This window comes from Apteryx rowi, unplaced genomic scaffold (genome assembly GCF_003343035.1).
Source record: "Apteryx rowi isolate R43461 unplaced genomic scaffold, aptRow1 scaffold_117, whole genome shotgun sequence".
Taxonomy (NCBI): Eukaryota; Metazoa; Chordata; class Aves; order Apterygiformes; family Apterygidae; genus Apteryx; species Apteryx rowi.
Genome location: NW_020447386.1, coordinates 1,151,306 through 1,176,877, shown reverse-complemented (window position 1 = coordinate 1,176,877; position 25,572 = coordinate 1,151,306). Strand labels below are relative to the sequence as shown.

Below are 25,572 nucleotides of genomic sequence, written 5' to 3'. Positions count from 1 at the left end.
TACTGAAAACCTTGATTCAGAGAGGACAACTTTATCAAAGCATTAGTGGTGGACAACATAAAGGCTGAAATCACTAAGCCCCTTCAAGCCATTGAAATGTTGCTAGAAAAGGAGAAAATGGTGCTTTTTGCTTTGGTTTTGGCCAACATGTTTTGATTACGTTTTCAAAGGAAAAAAAGCAGAGCATCTTAGAACAGAGGGCTAGGTTATGAACTGCAGTTTGTGGGCCAAAGGGAAGGGGAAGGACAAGAACAATGAGGTGATACGGAAACTTCTGAATTGTAATTCTGTGTCAGGTCAATTAAAATTTCCTAGTGTTTTTCGTTTATTAAAAGCTAATCTGTCTGGAACTGTTTTGCATTTGCCATAGGCTAAAAGAATACACACTGGCAATGCACAGTGCACCCACAATCAACTGACATATGGCAACTTCATGCCTAGTGGTAACTTGTTCATGTGTCTGAGACATCTGATACAAACACAAGATACATACATATTGAAATGAGTGTGTATATATAGAAAAGCTTATTTATTCAGTCTTTTTTCCCTAATTCCTTCAGTTAAATTAATTTAATCACTTTTGGAAGTTCAGAGTTCGGTAATATGTATTGATACCAGTGCAAAGGAGCTACAGTTTCATAAAACTTAGGAGGATTTAGAATTATTGGTCTTGCCTGGCACACTTCAGCAAGGTAAGAAGAGCTACTGTCAACACGGACTGCTTTTATACTGATCTTAAGTCACAATTTGTCTGCCAAAGCAAAAAACATGATAGGAACCTCCTGAACTGTTATATCCATCTCTCCTTCAAGTTGCTGCTTTATCCTGTTGATCTGGCTCTGTTTAAAGTGCCCATTTTACAAAAGGCAAAACTCTGGGACAGCATGATGAATATCAACGTTATCACTGGGCAGTGCAGCATGCGCAAATGTGTTGGAACAAAACAGCTACAGCAAAGGCTGGATGTTAAATTCTCTCTCTCTCAGAAAAAAAAAATGTTTTGCAAAACAAAAGTACTGAACAGTTCTGTTCCAGAAAATTTTGGCTTTTTATCTGGTGTCCGTACAAACTTCAGCATTCTTATCCAAGTGTATTGTATTAATAAAACTAAGTCTTAATTAATTTTCCCTGATTAGTGGTTGATACAGCTGTAGTTGGTGCGATTGTCTCCATCTCACTGTACGCAGCAAACTTTCCATTGGTCACCATTTGTTCAGTTTTTAGACTAGCTTATATTTTAAAAGGTGATCAAATTTTAAAATAGGTAGAGCAAGGTTGCTTACAGCTCAGCAGATTCACCTGAGCATTTAATACTAATTACCATAACAGTGGCTGCTTACTTCCAAACATTGCACAAGTATTCATTTTCTAATCAAAGGCTTATGATTGACAAACAATTCTTCGTGAACCATTCAGTGACTGAACTTAATTTTATAACATAAATTGCTGTATAGCTCATTAATTTAATTGCAGATTTTGATGCTTTCTTGCAGCCTGAATTGTTTCAATAGATGAGATAGTGACAGAGACCTGGTTCTGACCCTACTGGTCAGACTGGTTAAATTTGGAGAAACTCTGTGAAGTCAGTGGAGTTAAACCAGTAATAATGAGTAAAGAACCAGAATTATAAAACTGTTGGGGTCAATGAGGGCAAAATTGAGATCCTATGTAAATGGGAACCTGATAAATACATTTATAGTTCTTGACTGCTTCTATTGTTGATTTTGTTTTGTTTTTTTTAGCTTACTCTTGTCATTCTTCCTACAGAGCTGCTCAGAAATTGAACCTGTCTTCCAAAAAGAAGAAGCATAGGCCTTCTGCCTCAACAGTTCCCGAATCTCCTCTCTTCTCCACCAGCTTCAGCAGCATCCTTCAGACCTCCCCACCCCCTGCACCACCATGTTTGTTGAGGGCAGTCAGCAAAGTGAAGGACACCCCTGGAGTGGGCAAGGTAGGCCTTGCGAGTATCACTAAGACACCTGTTTTCTTTGGGAAGAGATTTTTTATGTGCAAAACATTAAAGAAGACCACTGTGCTTTCTGGGTTGGCTTTACTGAAGTTTGTCCCTGAGCATGCATTCAAAAGCTTGACAAAATTACTTACTTAATGCAAGTGAAATTCTAATAAAGTTACAGTGGACTTTAACACAGATGGACCCAATTCTGCAACCATAATCCACTAAATGTACCTGCTTTGGGACCCCAGTGCTACTAGGTGTTTATAATACCTGTTCTGCTAGGGTTTCTGGAGCAGGTTAGTCTCTGTGACTGTATTTAAACTGTGTAGCAGGTGCTTGCTGTGGCATACTCTGGGTTCCTGATCTCCTCGCTGTCCAGACTGGTAACTTGGCTGGGCACACTGTAATTTGCTTCTGGCTCATGTGTCCAGGCTTTCTTCCAGTACAGTCATGACAAGGCTTGACTGTGTACCTGAACAAAGCCTATGCTGATAATGATGAATTGCTCCTTTTTCCTTCAGTCATGTTATTTCCTCCCGTTCTCCATGATCAAACCCTATTAAAATACTATTTAGGTATGTACCTAAAATACTGTTTAGGTACATACTTATAAGGGCAGGTGGTTGAGGCAGTAGAGAAGGTGGCTATAGAGTTTGTTGTTGCTTTGCTGTTTGCCTGAGTGGGGATTAAGCCCTTCCTTTCTCCCTGTCATAAATGGAGAGCCTGGCACATTACGTTGGGGAATACATGCAGGCACTTGCCAAAGATAGTTTGCTTTAATCAAGGTAGTTTCTTATGCAGGCATCTATGTGCTCTGCTTTTCCATATTTATTGAATACTAAGCGGAGACAATGAATTTGCTGAAAATCCTTCTGTTTAGGAGAGAAATCACACTGTATTATCTAGGAGTACTGAGCACAGGATGTGCTTCATTATTTCCATTGCTGATTTTGGATACTCCGGGAAATCGCACAGTTCCAGTTCTTTCAAAGAACCATAGTATTACTTTCATGGGTGGTTTATGTCCCTTGGAAAGGGCTTACAGGATTCCCTTCCCACAGGGCCCCCTTCCTTTCCTCTGAACTGGTAAGTGGGAAGAGAAGTACAAATCTGTCAGGGTTTTACCAAAGTTAGTAGTGATGCACACACTGACTTCAGTGGGAGCAGGAGTAAACTTGTACCTGTTAGTTGTTCTAAGCATCTGCTATGGCAAATACTTACAGCAGAAGCTCTCCTCCAAGGATTCTTACATTTCTGTGCTTGAGACTAGTTCTCTGTCTCTCTCTGTCTCTCTCTGTCTCACACACACCCACACCCACACACCCCTGTGTCAAAACACTGCAAGTTTGACCTGAACCTCTCTTGCTCCTCTGATTATGGGTTTCCAGTGGACAGGGCTTGGGCAGCAGTTTTGCTATATACCCAAATAGAGCTATGATTTGCTTCTCCATCAACACCGTGTGCCAGAGCAGGCTCCAGGCTTTCTAGCTGTAAATAAAATTGAAATTTTGCAGCCCAGCAGATGAAGAGCTATAACTGGCAGCTAGGTCAAGGCCAGCCCACTTCTGCAGTGGGAAGGGGCTAAGTCAGCTAGAATAGAGACATGCAGGGGGAGCCTTGAAGGGCAATTTTGCTGGCGCCAAGGTAATGGTGAGGATGGGGTCAGTCCCTGTTGCTGCTGGGAGGACATACTGCCCCTCACACCATCACTGTTCCCTTTGGGGAGGCAGTAGTGAGCAGGGATTTGCGTGGTTCTGGTGTTACTGAAGTGGGGCTGTGCTGCTGGAGGCGGTTTCCCACTTTGTTTATGCCTTGGGCCAGTTTTGCAGCCTGCACTTTAACTCAAGCATGGAATGGAGTCTGCAGAAATAAAAAGATGTATTGCATTCATCCTGTGTGCTGTCTGATCACATTCACATATACGGACAAATTCACCCCAGTTGTAACTTGATGTCGATAACTTGAGGTGGAAGCGTTGGGAAGGAGTTTGAATCTTAATCATCATTGTCAAGAGGATATTTCTTTTTAATACAGATTTACCATCCAGTAGTTACTGGAGTATATGAGAGATAGCTAAGAGGTTTTAAAAAAACGTTTTAACACATGCTTCTCCAAAGTAGGAGAACCAAATTAGATTGATTCGTATAATCAAAATAGAGAAAATCCTTTTTTTTCTACAACATTTCCATTAGCAAAAATATGTCTAGCCTGCAGTTTCAGGAATTCAGTTCCATTTCTCTCCTCTTCTGTTTTTCCTAGGTGTCACCCTATAATTATGACCTAAAGCTCATATACTTGCATTGAAATCTTTCCATCAGTTTACCTCTGTAGCATAATTTGCATTTTAATATATCAGAGATAGGTGTGAGGCATAGTAAGTGAGTAACTGCAGGATAAAAATGTAATTTATCTGTCAGATTGGGAAAGCTTCAGATGAAGCAATGGAATTTTCAGCTTGCTTGTTTTTAATTTATTTTTGGTATTGTTATTTACATATGTTCTGTTTGGTTTAGTGGGCATATATTTTGATATGGCCATGCAAAAAGCTATGCTAATTTTCCCAGCATTTTCTTTCATATAATGCTTTCTGTAAGAGTTTAAATGTATAAAATGTGGGCCAGTGTGGAGAAAGAGTGTTCAGGAGAGCTAAACTTTCTTTTCAGTGACTTGGATTTTCTCTGGTTTGGGTAGAAATAACATTTTACCAATAATCCCAGTGTGATAAGAATCTAGTTAATTTGGGATTTGAATTGACTTGGCATTTTCTAACATGAGAGTTTTTTATTGGAAAGTCTGGTTTATCAGAATTGAAAGGCTGATAATTGCCAAGGCATCTGGCTTTCTGAGTTCACCAGGGACCCTCACACACTGACTACCCCAGCACAGGCTGCCCTGCGCTTCCTAGAAGTGACGGGTTTTGCTTTGGAGCTGGCAGCCCCAGGACAGAAGCTTTATGTACTGGCTGAGCCGCAGCTTCGGAGCTCCCTGTCAGTTTGCCAGGGTGCATGGGCATCCAGGAGCTGTAGGATCGGAATCCAGGAACTTCAAATCTTAGACTTGGAGGGTAAATTTAATTTCAAGGTTTTCTAGAAAAAAACCTGCCACCAAACAGTTGCCATTTTAGATTTTCACTTCCACAGGAAATTTCAGGTATTCTGCTTTTCATTACAAAATTGATGACAATGATTTATTTAAAATTCCAGACTTTCTTAGCGATGGATCAGCTGTCATGTCTAGGCGTGTGATTTTTGCAAGTTAAACTAGGAGGATTTGACTGTCACCAAAATATGCCAAGGTCAGTTAGCAGCTCAGTYAGTATGGGTACAACCGAAGAGTCTAGAGGGGCACAAAGAAGAGAATTAGAGAGCGTATGTTCAGGTTGCGTGCTTCATACCTTTTCCCGCACAAGGTCTTGCAAACCAAACAGTATCAACCTGGAGTTTGGAAGAAACTTGAACACTAACATTCAACTTCACAGGAGGAGAAGGAGGATGCTAATAATAAAATGATGGGACTGTATAACCACCATTTTACTTCAATGTTAGATACATCATCGACCCTAGCAGAAATACAGCAGTGTCAAACTGAAATAAAGTAGTACAGAATCGAATCCTTTGTTGGACTCATTTCCAAAAATCTCTCCTTGAAGTAAAGTAAAAGGTGACATGCACACGTGCTTTGGGTTTGTTTTTGCTAGCAAGAGCTGACCCCCAGTGAGATAGTGTGGTATCCCCACTGTTGTTTCCTGATCACAGAGAGGTTTCTTTTGGGATGAATGACAGTCCTGCTCCATAAGCTGCAACAGCTTGCATAATACTTTTCCTTCTCTCCCTGCTGTCTTTGCATCTTCCTATTCTGAGCTATTCTCCTAAGGAGAGCAGCAGATTGCTGTGGTTGGATTTACACATATACATAGAGTGCAGCTACCCTGGATGACTGTACGTGCAGTTTCTCCAAGTCCCATCGTTTTCTGGAACATGCTCCTTCAGTCTGTTTTGTCCTTTCTGACAAGGAGCCAAGAAACAGAGCAAAAAAGGCTTTCCATGCAGGAATAACAAATTATTCCATGACTTCACTCAGATTAACTAGTGTGAGGGCATTCTAGTAAGATTTGCTTAGATTTTTCCCCAGCCTGCTTCCCTCCTTTTTCACCCCCGTTTTCCATTAAACAGAAACAAAACAAAAACTGTTTTTTGATGAAAGCCTGAAATGTTCCTTTGTGAAAGGTATTTTGCTAAATACCACATTTCCCATGAAAACCAACTTTAAAGAAAAATTTTCTGCCAGCCTTAAATAGGTTGTGTTCAGATGGCACAGGGCTTAGAATGAATGGATGTGGTCTCTGAGCTTTCTTTCGTTTATTATTTTTCTCTATGTAGCCTTATAAAATTCTGCCACTAAAAGATATTGGTTATGTTTGGGCAGAGATTAAATTTCTTTATGCTTACATAGTATGTTTTGCTGTGAATTGTTGTTTTTGGTTTTTATTAACCTGAAAATAAAATAGCAATGTTTGTGCATTTGAAATCATCCCTGTGCAAAATATTTCCACCAGGGAGAAGCAAGTCATCACTGGACTTTCTTCTGGAATTCATTTCAAAGCATTAGCAAAGCCAACTATACTTTGTGATATTGTGATTACTTTTTATTTTTCTGTAGCACCAGGAGTCCTGTTGTAGAGCCTAGTCCCATTTTGCTAGATGATGTATAAATGCAGACCAAAAAATCTGTTTCTGTCCCAGAACGCTTACAGACTAAGTGTAGGGAGGAAGACCAGACAGAGAGAGAGACAGGAAGCCAGAAGAAACAATGAGGCATTATTGGTCATCTTGATAGCAGTGTCCTCAACACATCAGCAATCTAATATTAGATACCCCTTGTCAAGGTTTGTAGGTGTTGTAGAAGAGGAGATTATTAAAATCTTTGAAGGGGGAGTAGTAGGTTACATTGCAGATGCTTTTGAGGAGCCCTTTGGAAGTGTGTAGGGCAGGGTAGGAAGCAGCACAAAGGAGGTGTTTTTGATAATCTAGTATGCGAGTGAGAGACGCAGGAGTGGGTCCCCTGGCTGGGGCTGAGTGCGGGGCCTGGCTGGGAAAGGCCATGAGCGGGAGCTGAGCAGCGGCCACAGCTGAAGGCCATTAATGCCTGCAAAATGACAGACACTCCCGAGTCACACAGCTTTAAGTGTCTGTGCCACATACTAAAGAAGATTCAATTAAAAATCTTTTTTCAGTGCCAGGCTCTAAGAATTTAATCTTACTTTAAAACACAAACTATTTGATTGAAATAAGCCTAAAATTTACTCTTCACTTTACAGTACTCTACAGCCTACCTTATCATCACCTTGATCAGCGTAAACCTCAATCTAGAAATGTCAGAAAGATTTTGTCTGACTTTGAAATTGCCTCCACCAAAATGGCGGGGGATTTTCAGAGACATTCAAATGAGGCAGCAGGTCCTCAGAGGCAGGGTATCACTGATGATTAACTGGCAGAGTCTTACCTCCTTGGCCTAAAAAAAGCAGTGATACTGTGCTCTTAAAAATCAAAAGATGGTCTTATGTCCTACCACCCCACTTTGTACATTGATTATATAATCTACCCAAGTGGCTGGTCAAGATGCAGTGCTTTGTAGATTTCTTCCAGATAGGGAAAGAAATTCTGAAGGAATGGATCAGGTATTATTAATGCAATTCAATTCCTTTATGAGGAAATACAAAATCTTGAATGCAGATGGAGAAAAGCAACCAAAGGCAGTTTTCCTGCTTACTACACCGGCCCTGTTTAGCCAAGACCTTTATGTCCCATTCCCTCTCCAGTTTTAGGTGTTCTGCAGTACCAGTATTGGTTCACGCTGTGCCAGGTTTTTCTTGCCCATCTTGATTTTACTGTCCCTGCTCTCCACTTGAGCTGTTTCTTATTTATGTATATCCCTGCCAAAACTAACAGTGAACAAACCCCTACTGCCCAAGCAATTCAGGTTTCTGAGTAGATTCATATGTCTTCTAGGGAAGCAGAAGTATATGCCAGTTTTGTGTTTGCACACTGCTATAATTTCAGCTATCTGCTACCTTAAAATAGCTTATTGGACTTTTCACAAGATAGGGCAGCAATTATAAGCACTGGCTTTGACATGCTTTCATCCAAGCTATAACGGTACGGAATATGTGTTAACAGTGAGTATGTATTCTATTGGCTGTTGCCTGTGACTTGAATAGTCTTTGTCCAAATATGTTTTCAATAGCAGTGTCATCTCTTTGAATTCTTTATATCTGTGAAAAGTATGTATCAGTGGAAAGTATATCAGTATATCGCTTTGTATCAGTGGAAAGTAAGGAGACATTCTTAGATTTACATGATTTGCAAAGTTGGTTTGGGGGGAACAAAATTGATGCATGCATTAGGCCCACAAGACACAGGAAACTCCCCTTTGAGTGTTTGCATTTTGACTATCTGATTTGTGGATCTGAGAATTTTGGGGGAAACATTACTGTATGCATTAAGCAAGTGTTAATGAAAACCTGTGTTAAGGTCAGCAAAAAAGTCAAGCACAACTTGCAAAATATATACTGTTCACTTCACTGCCATCCATCATGAAGCTTTGCAAGAGAGAAGGAAGAGAAGATCCTTTACAAAACTTCATCGCACAGGTATATAGGGAGAAAAAGTTAACTGTTAGATGACAAATCCTTTATCACAGAAAACAATTTCTAAGGTCAAAGCTGTTTTCTTCTGAAGTCACCATGGTTACTGAAATGGGGGGGGRAAAAAAAAGGACTATTCCATGAGGCATTTAAAGGAAACATATGTGTTCATCATTGTTGTCAACATGACTGTTCTATAAATTAAATAATTAGTTCCACTTGGAATGAAATCCAGGTGGCCTTTTGCCCTCCAGATAGAGTTGCTCATAACTTGGATTTTCCTCAGCAAAGTTATTGGTTGGATCTGGCTGAGGCCTTCATGCACTTTGGCTAGAGTCCTGCTAAATGTGCTTTTCTCGGAGGATTTTTAATACATCAAGCTGCGTTAAGGAAAAGGTAAAGTTCAGAGAAATTGTAAGAATTGCTGTAAACAGTGTTAATCTCTGATATCCTTTGATCATATTTTCTGTGCACAGTTAGTTCGTCTTTCTCTGAACTAAAGCCTATCCTGGTTGTGTGAGTGCCTTCCCAGGCTGGAGGAGAGGGTTAGATTGCATTTTCGTTGCCTGTGAGGTATAAGGAAAGACGCATTTGGAAGAAATTTTTACCTACTCAGGTTTCCACAATTTAGAGGATGGCCATAATTGCGTTTCCTTCTCTTTCTCAAGTGCAGAAGCTGCCCCTTCATGGAAACTTTGTAATACGTGCCATCCAAGCCTGCTGAGGGAAAACTTGGCCCATTGCCTCCATCCTACACCACACTAGACAGAATTCCCTCATAGGAGAAGTAGGGCTGCATTTGAGCCATATAATGTAGCCAGCCACTGCAGGGGGAGATTGGGTCTCAGCCATATGTATTAATGAGTCGACAAAGGGGAAATGGGTCCATTTTAGCCCACTGGCAAGTTGTTAAAAGCTTAGGAAGTGGCTCCGCGGTTATTGGTGTGACGAGTTGGCGCTCCTGGTAAAAGGATTCCCAAGGTCAGCTGGCGAGGAGCAGGTCCCAGGGAGAGGAGCTGAGGGTGAATGGCTTTTAGTGCAGTTGTTTCCCAGAGCATTGCAGATGCAGGCAGGCAAATGGAGGCAGACACTAAGCAATGGGCGTATTTTTGAAAAGGGGAAATTGAAGGCAGAATACCTTTGCTGTCCTTGCATCTGACTCCGCAAAATGGAGCAAGTTTGCTGTATGGCATTAAGAGTGCTCTGTCCATCTGGGCACCATGTGGTCATACATGACACTGAGAATACATTTCCCTTAGGCTTCTCCAAAAATATTGCTAATATGGGCACTAACTCAGAAATGATGATAGCAAATGTGGATAACAGACTGTTGCTCAGTAGATTCTTTCTTGCCTCAAAGGGTTCAAAAATGTTGTTCCTCTTCTTGGTTACATCTTCTTACCTATACTGATGGATGAGCCTGAGAGCAAAAGAGATGGGTAGAGGAAGTTTCCAGGTAGGATTGAACCAGATAGAGGAAATGTGAAAAAACTATACCTCATTTTGACAATATTTTTTCTTATTTCTGTGTCAGAAGAATAAATCCTTTATGTGATTCTTTTATAATACATTTCACCCAGGTTAAACAGCTTTAAAGCCTGGTTTTATACTGTTTATCTTGGTCTATTTTGCTGAATTTTCCTTCAAACATTGAGGATCAAGGGAAAATTAGCTCACTCAAATCACTACAAGCAGGTGCTGTTAAGTTTTTTATGTTCCTAAGTGATTTTATTTATACAGTGTCCTCTGCATTGTTGTTGATGTTTGATTTTTACCCACTCGTGTATGACTTTTAGGATACTTCACTGTGTTCTTGTATGAGGTCACTTAGTGGAGTGAATGAGCATAATTTATAGACTTCTAGTTGACTAGAAGCCTTGATACACAGACACATGTATCAATTAACGTGGCTGTTCCAGTATAGTCAACATAATGAAAAAAGCTACAGAAATCTTTAATATCTGGTCACATACTAAGTATGCTTTTTTGCTTTAAACATACTTTTATGTTGGTGAAATGGCATCACAGTACAGTGAACCACATTTTAAAATCTCCTAAACATTAAAGTTAATGCAGTTTGAATGAAAATTTGTGGGATTTTTCTAGAGTATAAAAGCTCATTGTTTTTAACACTTTGATTTCTTCAAACTTTTGAGCTGCTCTATTTTCATTTCCTTTGCTTTTTAATTTAAGTTGTACTGCTTATTGTATTTTGGGGCATTATGATAGGTCTAGTTTATCACTTCCATTTCATTTCTAAGACTTTCAGTACTGCTTTTTGAAATGCCCTCTTCTTCTCCTTGCCCTGTCCAAATTTCCCAACCCATTAAATTCACATTTAAATCCATGAAGGAGAGGTCAATATAAATCTGGAAAGTCAAGATGAAAGAAACTTAAAATTACAAGGGTTTTTCTAGGACAATGCTGAGCAAGGAATTTAAATGCTGAACAGTTTGCTATACCTGGGATCATGGTAATTTTTCTGAGATCTTATTCAAATTGAGGGCAGTGTACATTAAACACTTAATTGTAGCCTTTATTACAGATTTTTTTCTTACCTCATGCTCCTCTTCTCCTCCCAGCCTTTTTCCTCTGTGTTTTACTCCTCTCAGCATGTGTCCAGGAGCAGTGCTCAGTGGTACAGAGAGGATGGGGATGCTGCAGGAGGCTCCAGTATAGCACTGCTGTAACGACATGGACTAATGACGGGGCTGAACCTATTGATTCAGCTACAAGGTTATTCTGTTTTCCATTATCCGAAAGGTCTGAGCTTCACCTCATTTCTCTGGTACAATGTCAACTTAAATAGGTAACCAGCCCAGCTGAGGAAGAGCAGAGTGTGAACTCCATTTACATACTGAGGATGCCATGTAGATGAAGCCCTTCTCATTCACTATCTCTTCCCCTTATTCTCCTCTTCATTTAAGAATCAAAACCATCTTTTGGGAACATCTCTCTGGAGACATTCATCCATTTTTCTTTTGCTTCTATTATGAGATACCAATCTCTTCCTGCTCCGAGTCATTATCTCCCCATCTTTTTCCTCAATCTTTAGTGCCCCCGTTATTGTGCCTTGTTAGGCTGGGATTCACATTGCTGACTCTAGCCAACTGTCGGCCTTCTGATCTGGGCTGGTCATAGAAATTCCTCCCATAAGTAGTGAGGAAAAGTGCTACCTATGTTAGACAGACTGAGTTGCCTACCAGAAGTTCTTTTCTTTTTCAGTTGATTACAAAGGCAACCCAGACAGCTGCCTTAGAATAAGGTATCTGTGTTTTGGCTGGCGCAAGTAAGGTGAAATCAATCTCTCATGGAGTAGGAACATTTCTTCTGTTCTGCTCTGAAACTTTAACTGTAACGTAAACCAGCTAYCAGGAGCTATAAAAACAAGATGCTTGTAGAAAGTTCCAGATAATTGCTGCCATCCTCCAGATGGACATCTGTATCCTCCACTGTCCTGTCCAAGAAGCATCACAAGCTCATCATAATGTACCCAGTCCCAGCTCAAGGCAACTCATTGACTGCAGTGGCTCTGCAGTTTATGCATGAAACAACCAAGTCCTTCAAGGAAAGGACCCAAATGGCTTTTGCATTTTCTTGCCACACATTTGGCCTTCTGTGAACCAAAGGAAGGTTGAACTGATCTTTACTGATTAAAAGACAGATGTTCAGGTGTGCTTCTGCCAGGATGAGCCTGTAAAGGTGGTCACCATGTGCACGCCCATTGCACAAAAGCTGCTGGCTCTCAGATCCCCAAATGTTGTCACTGCTGTGTGAGCAGAACTGTGAATCGCTTCCCATGAGGACTCCTACCTACAAGCAGATGAGGCACTGTCATGTGGAAGATGGGATCGTAACGTTAGTGATCTGGATTCCTGATATCCAAATGCCATTTCATTTTTCACATATAAATAGACCTTTTCTTCTATATTGTTGCTGATGTGCTTTACAGTTAAAAGACATTTTCCTTGGATGGTGAGATATGAAATGCCAGGTCTAAAAAGCAATATTTTAATATTCATATTTTTCTTTATGAAAGAGATTTTTTTTTCTGTAGGGTAAAGGTAAAAACAAAGTTTGAAACCATTGACATGACCAGTCCTGCAAAACTGGGAGGTAGGTTAATACATTTTTTAAGGTCTGTGACCCACAAAACTTCTCCTGTAGGGCTGAGAATTGAGAAATGGAATGGGTGCACCTGTGGTGGGTGGATGGGTAGGTATATGTATATGTAGAATACACAGCATATGTATAGTGTGTACATATGTATCTACAAACATATGTATATGTGTATATGTGTATCCATACATTCATCTCCCCCACCCCCAGTACAGTGTGAGTATATAGCAAAGAGCTATATATGGAGTTGCCAAACAAGCTATCTGAAAAATTGAGAAGATAACTAGCCATAGACTTGCCTTTGTTTATAAACAAGTCAATTTTTTTTTTAAGATGAAGAACTCCACATTCCTTTAAGACATTTCCAGTAACCTCTTGTGGAATTTAATCAAAAATAATATCCTTCTTGTTGCCCAGCTCAGTCATCCTACACATAACATGATATTCCTTCTCCTATGGGGTGATTGAAAATGCTCATACAAATATCACCATTTTACATTAAATTCTCTAGGTATCTGTAAGGCGCTATTACATTTCTGTAGATCACAGTTGGTCTCATTCATATTAATTGCTGCTGGATTTTTCCACAGATCTGCTCAATTTATAATATTTGTACTGAAGGGGAGAAGCTTAGTTAGAAAAAGATACAGTGTCAAAATGTGATGCATATTAGAATGGCAGGAAGAAAGCTGTACATTAACCTTTGCAACAGCGTGTACTCCATTACAGAAACATGGATGTGGGAAAACTTAAAAATTGTCAGTCCCTTCTTCCCTTCCCCCTTTCCCCACAGGAAATGACATATGTATTTTAAACTGTACACAGTGTGAGCGTAATTTTTGTTTTAGTCTCTTGCCCTCTTCTTTCCACCGTTGTGTGTTGCTGGAGGTTTATCCAAATACAGCTAATTAGCAACAGAAATCTGTTCTTGACTGGATTGGCCACAGCACCTGAGCCCTGATTCTGGAAGCAGCGTGGCTAGAAAAGCTTCCCCCCCCCCCCCCCAAGGAAAATATCTTAAACATTGCATTTTTGCCTTTGTGTTTCTGTGAGCGCTGAGGAGCAGTGCTAAGGTATGTGCTGGCAAGAGATCTGACGGAGGCACCGGGGGGGAGCGGGGTGTTGTCTGGCCACACAGGAGGTGAAGGCATGCGCACTGATTGATAACAGCATGTGCAGAAGTGATAAACACAGAGAGGCACCCGCGCCTTTTGGGAAACCGAATCTCAGCCCAGACAAGGAAACAGGATTCCCTCAGGGACTCGTGTGCTGCAAGCGGTGGGAATCATGAATCTCCTCAGACGGGAGGCAGTTATTCATCACGAGGACTGTTCTGCCATGTGAGGCATCGCTGGAACAGAGCACCACCAAGCTATTGCCTATCTTATCAGGGCGTATTAATAATGCAGCAGTAATAATAGAAGTACAAATTAAAAATAACTGGATGGGCAGATAGCAGAGTTTTTGAGATTAAGGGGATCAGGAATTGCTTCAAACAGTTAATTGCAGAGCAGCATATACAAGGAAATTTGCCTTTGCTCTTTTACCTTTATTATTTTCTTGCTTGTCATCTTATCTCTGTGAGCATTATTTCTAGAGCTTTAACATAGAGACTAATAGGTACAATATTTCTTCACAATTTTAGACTACGTTGTTTGTTTGTTTTTTTTATCTCCAAAGGAATGAAGTATCTATTGCTGATCCATCTAATTCAGTAGGGACTAATAATGCTGAATAAGAACAGTATTCTGATTATTGGCCTTCCTCTACATAAACCTATCATTTTCTCCTCCCACTCCCAGCCCACATTATAAAGCCAGACAAGACACAAGTGTCACATATTCAGGCTTCAAGGTGAATTTAAGCACACTATTCCATGGAGCTTTGTAAGCTCTGCTTTTGGTTCAGCGTGGTGTGAAATCTCCAGAGTCCTCAAGTCTCTTGTAGCGCAGAAGCTGGGCTGGGGAAAGAGAAACATGTCCAGCTGGTTTTCCGGCACTGGATGATTGTGCACTTCCCCAGTCCTCTCTTGTTAGTCCCGTGCCTGTCTGTCACTAGCCTGGCAGGGCTTTAACTGGTTTAACTGAACCTCTGCGTGGTAGATTTCAATAGCATTAAAATAATGAGTCCAACAGAACTACTCTTTGGTCACCAGCTGAGTACCAAAACGTGTCTTTACTCAGGGCATGGGCTGAGGTTTCTTTGATTCCATGTCCTATTTGCTAAGCAATTTTCAGGACCCTCTTAAATTCTGCTTTAAATGAAATAGATAATGGACATAGTGCAATGTGCAGCCATTTCCCACAGCTCCATCCAAGCAGTGCTGGCCCACTGAGAGATAAGGTTATCAAGGGAAGCCCGTTTGATTGAACGCCTGATATGATGATGGAGTGGAGGCTTAGCAAAGAGCTGCAGCATGCCTATTACTCCCCATTTTTCTGGAAAGCAGCACCATTTGTGAAACTGGCAATATGGGAGCTCAGTGTCAAACACTGTAAATCATTTGTCATCCTGCTCTTAACATGGTTTTAGCAGACCAAAGAGTTTCGCCATGTAATATTATTATTACTGTAGGATTTAATCTACTGTGCAGAATAGTCCATCACAGTTGGTTGCTGCAGGAATATCCTCTGTGATTTGGTAGATTAGATGGGTGGAGAAAACTATTGCTTAAATGTTAATTTCTTCAGTAACAGCAGCTAAAATGTGGGGGGAGATTAAGTGCACAATATCGCAGATCCCTGCCCAGGCATGTGCAGTTGGAGCAGCTGTGCCAAGTGCTGAGGATCCTCTCTGCGGCTGAGGGCTGGGACTGCCCTCTCCCAGCCCTGGAGTGACTGCAGCCCCCAAACCTTCAGTTCTGCCTCCTTGGGGCTGAGGCAGCTCAAGGCTGAAGAAGGCTGCCCTCAGGGTGGCTACACAAACCCTTGCAGGGGGGAAGATGGTGGTGGAAACTGCCTGTCTGCGACTCCAGCAGGCCTCTGGTCTTTCTCCAAATCCTCAGAGCATAGTGAGGCCACAGATTTGCCTCTACCCCTCCTTTTTTGCACCTGAGAGCCAGCATGCAGCTGAATCTCCTCTCCCCAACTAATTATCACATCCAAGGTGCTAGCTAGCTCAGGTCAAACTCCTCATACAGTTAACAGTCACTAGCAAGTAAGTCCATTGGAGGGCAGGGAGTTGAGAGCTGGCGAGGACAAGAAGATTTGATGCATTATCTGCATGCTGATCCTAAACTTTCTTCACAGTGCATGCCTTTAGGACTCGTAGGTGTTCAGCAAAGTTTGATGGGTAATTTCTGAGGTAGAGGTGGTACTTTGGTGGCTGGTCACTCTTAATCATTCATGTTATGCGGCCAGTAATGTAAATTAAGTAGATCGGAGCTGCAGGGATGAACATAGCTGCAGGCAAATTCACCAGCTTGGTGCTCCAGGTGGAGCAGTGGGAAGTGCCCCAACTCTATATTGGCCAACTGAGAAGTGGGCAAACTCCGTTTACCTGTGCTTACTCTTGACACAAGCACTGTGTGGAACATTTTCCTCTCTTGAACTAGATGACTGAAATACTCTGAGCACACGAACTAATGCAGATGGTGAAACTTTTGGGGTTCACAGCCATTTTTATGGCACCTGCCAACAGATTGAGCATCCATGCTAAAATAACTGCTTTCGTCCCATTAAGCCCATCATTCCATATCCAGGTCCTCCTCCTTTCATTTCCTTTGCAGAAATGATTCACAAATGTTTTCCATTTACCCATCCACTTTTCTGGTATGCATCATATTGCCTCAAGGGTCAGTGATCTTTGCTTTTTATCTCAGTTACACTGTTGCACCTCCACTAGCTGGCATGCTGTCCTGGCCATCACTGTGCCTTTAGGTGGTTGCTCTCCTGAATCTGCAATCCTTATACCTGTCTGTGGTCTTATCTGAGCACTGCACCTTAAATGTCAATGTATCTTCTCATTTTAGGAGTCTTTTTTTTTCCCCCTAGTGTGATTTACATACATAATGGTAAATGTTTTCCTTTTTCCTTGTATCTAGAGGGGGGAAAAAAGAAAAGATGTACAGCCATTACTAAAAACTAGAGTTAAAGTGTACACATTAAAACTGCTCTTCTCAGGTGTCTGGACCACCCATCGCTAAATTCTCAGGTAATAATCACAAAACAACGATTAATCAGACAAACCTTATTTTAAGGCATTGTCAGCATCCACTATCTCTCAGGACTGGACTGCAGAGATTTGGTCAGGGGAATAAACACGTCTGCAAAGAGTACCATAAAGGCAGGCTATTCATATTTTCTTAGAGATTCCCCAGTTATTTGTCTAGACAGTCAGTAAACAAGGTGGGTGCCTGCCTTGCATTATTTTTTCACTTTTTCAAGGAAGATTTGTAAGAGGTAAAAGTACATTCCAAGCTTGTTTTCAAGTTTTCATAGCAAACATCTGCATTTCATTGGATTTTCTTTTTTGTGTGTGATTTTCTGTGTGTGTGTGTGTGTGTGTGTGTGTGTGTTACACAATCATTTATATCAATCTGTCTCTCCTACAAGGTACTCCTAGAGCATATGGAAACATGCATAGAGAGGGTATGTTCTAGCTAGCAAGTGGGTCTAATCTACCAGACTGTGGACAATGTCCAGCTTTCCTTTTTCTGCAAGTTACACTTACCTTACTTCTGTCAGCCACCCTTCCACTTCTTTTTAACTTGCTCTCTCATGGCCCCGTTCTTTCTTCCTTTATTTTTTGGTTCTTTACTACTGTGAGATAGAAAAGTATCCACCAAATTCTCTGGGCCCCTTGGAAATCTTTTAAAAATATGCTGCTAAGTAAACAGGTCTATCAGTTAGTCCAAGATCAAATGACCTGACAAGACAGATAAAGGAAAGCTGCAGTAACCTGCTCTCTCCCACCCTTGCTCCCAACACTGTAATCCTAGAGCCCAGCTGCCCACGCGAACCCCCTAACCATCTCCTTGAAGGAATGTTAGCATCTTCTTCCTCGCTGGAAGGGACAAAATGCACACAACCTTACGGGGCAATGTGCTTCCTTCTTGTGAAGTAAATGATTCAAGTCCAGATTTGTGTGGTTGTTCAAAGTCCAGCTGATAAGAAAATCAAATGGGGCATAGTTAAAGGCAAGTAATAGATCTTGATACTTTTTTGACACTAGCCTTTCATACATCAGAATGGGTTATGTTTTAGTGAGCTGTGGAAGTACAACAAATAACTAAGGCATCAATCGGATGCTGAATGGAGTATTTCTCATGTAAACGTTACCATCTGAAGGCAATTTCTTTAAGACTAGATATCAAACAAGCCTTTGAAGGGAAGAAAAAAGGAATAAGGCTCTATAAGAATGACTGCTTTCTTGTAGTCTGGTAATATGAACCAAATCCAGCTATGTCTCCGACAAGCAGAAGGCAAATTTAGAGTTAAAGCTATTTTTTCATGAACACAGTGTTTCTGCTACTGGAAAGGCAAATTGAGCCTTGCTTTTGCCTGGCTGGGAAAGCCTAGGGGGATGTTTGTAGATCTACTCCCCTTGAACCCACCCAATGCCACCAAGCCTAACAGCAACATGTGTGCTAAATGAAGTTTAAGGATTATTTAGAACAGTAGTGATCCAATGCTGGGCAGGAGGCTCTTGGGCAGCTGCCTTTTTGTTTGTGGAGATATGCAGGAATTCTGTTCTTCACATGCTCAGAGAGATGTTATGCTGGAAAAATCAGTTTTCTAAAGAAACTGGGGGAGCATGTTTTATTTTAGTATATTATATTATATTCCCAAGTGGAAAAAAAAATGGAAAGATACTCTCTTAAAAGGAGAGTGGTATAGGAGAGTTTTGAGACCTGATATTTTCAAAATCCAGACAGCTGGAAATTCAGAGCAGTGGAGGGAAGGCTGTTAGTGGTCTCTCTTTGTATGGACAAATAGATCAGGAAAACCAGTATGCGAATTAGCAGTCTTGACTGAGAGCCCAAGATTAAACAGGCATAGATACTGAACAATTCTCTTGCTCCTTGAAATGGCCCTAGCCAAATAGTGCTGAGGTATGTTAATAGGTAAACTGATCTGGATGCAGTTTATGCAGTACCTGGTCTGTTTAATGAAAGATTTTGGCCTCCAAAATTGTCAACATGGCGTCTTCCGTAGTATTTAATTCACTTCAGTAAAAAAAATTACAAAAATAAATCTTGATTTATGTACGTTGGGCTGGCTGTCCCACAGCAATCATGCCTCCAGTTCAAAACCCAGTCTGTGCATGCAGAAGTCAAACAAAACCACCTCTGTCATGCAGTGGTGCTTTTTAATTTATACAACCCAACTAGTTGCCAGAGACTACATCAAGTTCAAGAGTACAGGGGAGAAGGAGGAAGGATGAGGAGGATTATAGTCTGGCAAGAAGAGCTTCATGTTAACTGAGACGTTAATTTGCATTTGCTGATATTTAGCTGAGCTTGAAAATAGAGGATTTGCAACCCCATAGTATAAAAATGTTTTGCTTTTGTTTGTGCTTTTTATCCCCATTAAGAAGCCTAATTGTCTGTGTTTTATTGATCTGAGAGATAGGACAGATAGGGAAAGAAGTGAATCTTCCTTTCAATTCTGACTGAAAAAATACCCCAGTCTTAGCTCCATTTAGACGTGCCTTGTCATCATGGTTCAGATTTGATCACTTTGAAGAATTTCTCTTGAATAGATGTTAAAAACATCAGGAAAGAATGGTGGAAGGAAACTAAGGATGAACTGAAGATTCATAGACCTTCCCTGGCTGAGTTCTTTGCCTTAACAGAAACTACACAAAGTGGTAGATAAATCATTATTGCAGACTAAGCAATAATTTTTATGTTATTGTGCAAATTGCTTTATTTTATCAGTTATGTTCATCAGGCCTTTATATTTGCAGGTATGTAAGAACATCACTTACAAATCATTCATAAGTTTTCTTTCCTTTGAATAATCTGGGAGTACAAGCAGTGAGAGAATAATAAAGAACCTAGCTGATAATAAAAGGTAGTAAAATTTAGTATAGATCAGATACAGAATACAATCAGAGATTAAAGCAGTACATTGTGATTATGAAGAGCTCCTTGGAAAGAATTATTCCTTTTGTTTTTGGCCATGTGCTTTTTGTCTTTAAAAATAATTGTAGTTAGTATGGCTGATGATATCCAGAGGGAGTACTGAATAAGCAAATAAGACTGACAGCAGCAGTATCAAAAGTGTAAGTGGAGATGCACAAGGACTAGTGTGCTGTGCTCATCTTTGTTTTTTTTTCATTCATTTTCAGCTGTTCCATATCACAGATACCCCCATTTTTCTCATTTGGTCGTAGAGAGGTTACAAAGATGTTTCTGATGTATTTGCATTGATTCTGCTTTAAGCCACTGAATATTGTTCTCAGAGGACATTCGTTGCTATGTGCCTTTGACAGACAAAGAGAAATAATTTCCAACTGAGAAATTAGGTGCTTCTGAGGACTAGCCTTTTAGAATAGCGTCTGCAGTCAGAAAGGCTAATCGTCCAAATGATAGACATGCATGGTTGACTTTCCTCTTTATGTTGCCTTGATTGAGACACGATGAGCATGCTGCTGGCCTTTGCAGTGGATAATTTTGTTAGAACAGTATCCTCCGGGAAAGGCTTTTATACAAGGATGACAAGTGTGGCAAATTGCTTACAAAGCGCAGACTTAGAGGCTTCTCTTTCTGAAAGCTGCCAGCCCACAATACAGCAGTGCTGCAAAGCTGGAATGCAATAGCTATTTCTGCTGCTGTAAAAAGTGCCACTTTTTTCTAAACTCTTGGCGTATTTTCTTGTAAGGCTTGTTTTCACAGGATCGGCAGGTTTAGAAGGCCCAGAGTACATGAAAACCGAACAGAACCAGCCATTCACAGGAAGGATTGCTTCTTGTTATACCGGTAATGAGAGAAGTGATCACCTGCTGATTAAGTGGAGTACTATCTTCCTTTCCTTTCCATTCCTAAGAAGAAACTTTGGCTGTGGCAATTGCAACCTCTTGTCCTCTAGACTTCTGGCTTTTTATCTTTCCTATTTCTAATGTAAGCAAAGTGCAGGTGCCAAAAGGATGATATCCCCTTGCATTTCTTACGTACTTTGTAGTGGCTGCACCACAAATACATAGTTTGTGATATACTGATCTTCTGATCTATATATTTTCTGCTATGTTTTGTGGTGGTGAGGACTCTAGTTCTAATTGCTTACAATCTCATAAGCAGAAACAGTCTCTTTGGTGAAATGAAGAGGCAGGGCAGCAGATCATTACCCCAGTGGGTGACAGTTCCCAAAGGACTTATAATCTAATTTCAGTTCATTAATGACTGTGATATTTAACTCTTCTATTCAGCCTCTTTGCTGGCTGTGTCTAGTTTTCCAGACTGTATTACTGTACTCTACAGAATATAGCCCCTGACTACCACTCTCTTTGTCTCATCTCTTTGTCTCCAAGAAGATTGTCCTTCTCATCATCTTCAAAGGCACCTTTTCACCCTTCCACACTCACCTCAATGAATTCACCCTTTTCCTCTTACAGCAAACAGTGTCTTCACTCCCATCTGGCTTTCCCTGTGTGTCCCACTGACCTTACTTCATTATAAAGAGGAAGAAGATATCTGTGTGCCATAATGGAACATGATGATCAAGCAGTTCAGGGCAGAGCTCTAGATGGTAGTGAGAGCAGCTCCACTATCAGTGCTGATTTAGATCTGCTAAAGATCTGGTATCTAAAATCTTAGGAACTTACACCTCAGTCTTATATAATTCAGTCTTATTTGTTTTATAAACAGATAGAACAAATAAGATAAATACTTGGTTTCAGTCCGGTTATGAGAAGAGAGGCATGCAGAAAATTCGTAATTGGTCTGGATGCCGTTAATGCAATATCAAATGTCTGTATTATCTGATACTTCATATGTTCCTTGGTAGAAACAGCATTTTAACAGCCTTGTCAGGGACAGCAGTTTCACAGTCTCTGTCCTTCTGCTCAGCTGATGTTGCTGGTTACGCTGTGCAGGCCGGAGTAGTGCTACCTGCTCCTAATTGCTCTGCCTTCCTGGCCTGTCTCTGCTTCCTTCTAATGTGATGATCTGCTGCCATTTCTCCCATAGATGTTTTTTTTATTTCTGCTGGTGCCATAATCTTTTTTGTCCCTTCAGGATGTATTTATATGTTATGAATTATATTTTACTCCTACACTGGTTTCTCTTTTCATAAACAAGCCTTACAAAAATCTCTGGGCTGGGCAGTTACATTCCTTTTGCTTTGTTCACAGGGAGGGTAAGGTAAATGATGGATTGCATTAATAAAAAAAAGCAGTGTATTGCTGTATGCAAACTGGTCCCTTATGGTATAATATGCCTCTCTTCAGCCTTGTATCAACAAAGTGTTCAACAAGGCATTCATTTAGAAAAGGGGAAAAATATCACCTAGCCTGAAAGTTCAAGCCTTGACTTCATAGGATGTGATGGTTAGAGAAACACACAAACCCTTCTTTGTCTAAACAGTATGCCTAGGAGAAAAAGACCAGAAATAACCCACCTGGAATGTGGAGATTTTGGGACCGTAAATGAAGACCCCCATTTTCACTTTAACAAAGACTGTGTTTAGGGGTATGCTGATTATTAATTAGTATGTTCACCCAGAAAGCAATGCAAAAGGTGAATAGGCTGTTCTGGCTTATACGCATGGTGGGACAAATCTTTGTTTGGTGTGACATGACTGAGTTCTCTTGCTTTTCTGGTTGAACATAACTGTAGATGTTGCCAGAGGATGTGCAATAGTAATCCTAGAGAATATTCCATGAAAATCCTGACCTCTTCCAGCCCACCCCTCCATCCAGAGAACTGTTGTCATATGGAATTAAAGTACTCCTGAAATCACTTACCATGGCTGTTACATCATATTCGTATTTGCGACTCTCTGAAGGTCATCAACACAGTTAATTCATGTGTCATGAATTTTGTTGAAGTTAACATCACAAATCAAAGTCTACTTATAATATTGATTTAGAAGTCAGATAGTTAGAAATATATTCTTTTTTTAATAAGAAAACTCTCTTCATTCAGCCAAAAAAGTAGTGCTGGATTTTCTGTCATTAAACTGACAGGACGTTATAGCTGCTGTAAATAATACTGACTGCTAAAATCTTTTGGCCTCCCCAATGTACAAATCAACCAAACATGGATTAACTAGTTTCCTCTGATGTGGTTTGTACTAATCCAATATCCCTCAATAACAGGAGAAGTCTTTTAATTAGAACGTTTTGGTTTCTGTTCTGTGTGCTGTGACTTCTCAGAAATCGCTTTTCAGCTTTATGGAATCTAAAGTAAACTTTTTGATTATACTACCTGAATGATGCCTGGGGACATCTGCGTGGGGCTTTCGCTGGATGTATGTCCCTAGGGACACGAGTTGGGTTAGAAGTAGTTTGGATGTTACCAGAAACCAGATGATCAGATTATGCTTTTCCATTCCTTAGACTTGCAAGTCTGCAGATGGGAGGTGCTGTGCCACATTCTCAGTCCCCTATGTGTCTCACGTACAGGAATAATGTGAGGGATAACAGGGGCCTGAGGCTGTTCCTGACCTACCTCGTGTGTTTCCATTATCTTTTGTTCTCAGTTGCAGCCAGAGCTGAACAGCCGCAGGGCTGCTCTCACGTGTGCTTTCAATGACCCTGCCAGGAGCCATTGCTGTAGCCTTAGAGTTTTTGGAGTGGCATATTTCCTCTGCCTGTGACACACTTTTGGCATAGGGATCCCATCTGGGGCTGCGCAGTGGGAATACAAAGATTTCCCAGATATGCTGCTCTGCCTAGGGAACCCCTGACATTGGGGGCCTTACATGAAGATTGGATTCAGCAGCTCAATGACTTTGCTGTGCTGCTGCAGAGAAACACAGAAGCCAGACTGCTTTCCGAGACTGACAGGCAGACAGACTGGCAGCAGCCATCTGAGTTGAATGGTTTCGTTTTCATGTTTTAACAAAATGCAGAAAGGAAGTTATTAAAGGTGAGAGTAGTAGAGGGTAGGCTCTCTGTCAGTCTTAGCACTTTTTCCCCTTTCCCAGATGTCATTATGTTCTTCAACCAGTAACTGCTTGACTTTCTGGTAATGGCACCTTTGTTCTCTTCGTTTTGGTCATCAAGTTTATAGCAAAGTAATTAGGGGGTAGAGGAAAAGAGAGAGGGGGAGAAATTGAACAGGAGAAGCAGTAGTATGTTACTTTAATAGAATACAGGCAGACTGGTTGCTGAATAACTTCTCTGAAATTTTCTTATAGCAAAGTAGAAGACTGCCCATCAGCATGGATAGCTGAAAGACCTCTGTGTTGTAGCTGAGGATGGGGGAAATGTTTGGCATCCAATAGCTAATATGTTCTCAAGAACCTTAACAGATGACCCTTAAGTACTTGGTGTTTAGATTTGTCAGTATAAATCTTCGTGTTTGTGATTAGCCAAATGCTTCAAAGGTGGTTGGTTTTCCCACAACACCAGCTTTGCTCCTATTTAGCAATTCCAGAGAATTTTCTCCATATTGGGGGATCTACAACCAATCAGGTACCACTTTAAAATGGTCGCACTGCCAGAGATGTGCCAAACAATTTTTACTGGGTTTAGGGTCTGACATTGAGAATTGAAGCAAGTTTGTCAGGTCTCATGCAAATATATGAGACTGACTGCAGTTGAACCTCACTGCAAGCTTCCCTGTAGCCAGGACTGCATCTCTTGCTTTTGAAGCCTAGTGAAGCCTCCTTCCCACTTTCTGACCTGCTGGCAGATGTGCTTACTGTGCCTGGTGTGTTGGGCCAAGGAGGAGGAGAGATGCGGTTGGAGAAGAATACGTTTCATGGACTAGCTCTGGGGCTCTCGCACCACACGAGTGGATGTGCAGCTGTCCCAAAAGCACGGTATGCTGTTATGTGACTCGGTACATGGAGTTTCATGAACTGGAACGGAAGAAAGTTGAATCTAACCAGACATCTGTTTTTGACTCCCTCAATAGATACTTTACATGCTCAAGAGGTATGAAACCCACATAGGTTTTCTCTTGACTCCCTCAGTACTTACTTACAGTTCTTCACCACATAAGCTAGTCTTGTACATCAGTTATGAATTTGGCTCCATCTCAAAATGATAATCATTTGAGCAGCTGAGAATCAGAGGATGGAGGAGGAGTGAGGAGAGAAAAAGAAGTTACATCTGAGAGAGCTGTCTTAATGAACACAAGCATTTTAAAAGACTTTGCTGGGGGGAAATTATTTGATTGATACACAGTAATTTTACAGCATAAATGATCATCTCAGACTAACTAATGTTAGAAAATAATCTCTCCATTTCTTTTTTTTTCCTTTTGTTTAATACATTTGGAACCTTTTGAGAAGGCTGTGTATACAAGTATTGAAAATGCACAGCTTGGGGGAGAGAACATTGATTTTATCATTTTGTGTAGACACATACATGCACAGACAGAAGTCAAGTCGCTGAGTCAATAACAAACAGAGCTGATCCAGAAAAGTCTATGTAATTAGATTAGCCTCTCGCCTGGCAAACACTTCATAAAGTTCTGTTAATACAATGTGAGAGAGCTAGTAAAATAAAAAGAGGAATTTATCATGTGCTGAAACTGGGGGGAAAAAAAAGAGTCTATTCCTTTTTAAGGTCATGGCAATGAATTGACTGGATAAATATATTTACTGGTTGGTCACAATAAGGGTGGTAAACTAGGGATGCTCAACCAACAGCCAGTCTTCATATTCTTTTAGAAGAGTATTTTAAAAATCTTTACACAGCTCCCAGATGAGACAGATTTCCATTCCATTATGCACTGAAA

General features: G+C 40.8%; 1 protein-coding gene across 1 annotated transcript in view; it reads left to right on the top strand.

The window, feature by feature from the left end:
* The window catches only part of KIF26B (kinesin family member 26B), a 211,736-nt gene that overhangs the window by 96,128 nt on the left and 90,036 nt on the right, over positions 1–25,572 (top strand). Inside the window, exon 4 of the mRNA XM_026082291.1 lies at positions 1,768–1,951. Coding sequence (XP_025938076.1) covers positions 1,768–1,951 — 184 coding nt within the window. The remainder of the gene's footprint in view (positions 1–1,767; positions 1,952–25,572) is intronic.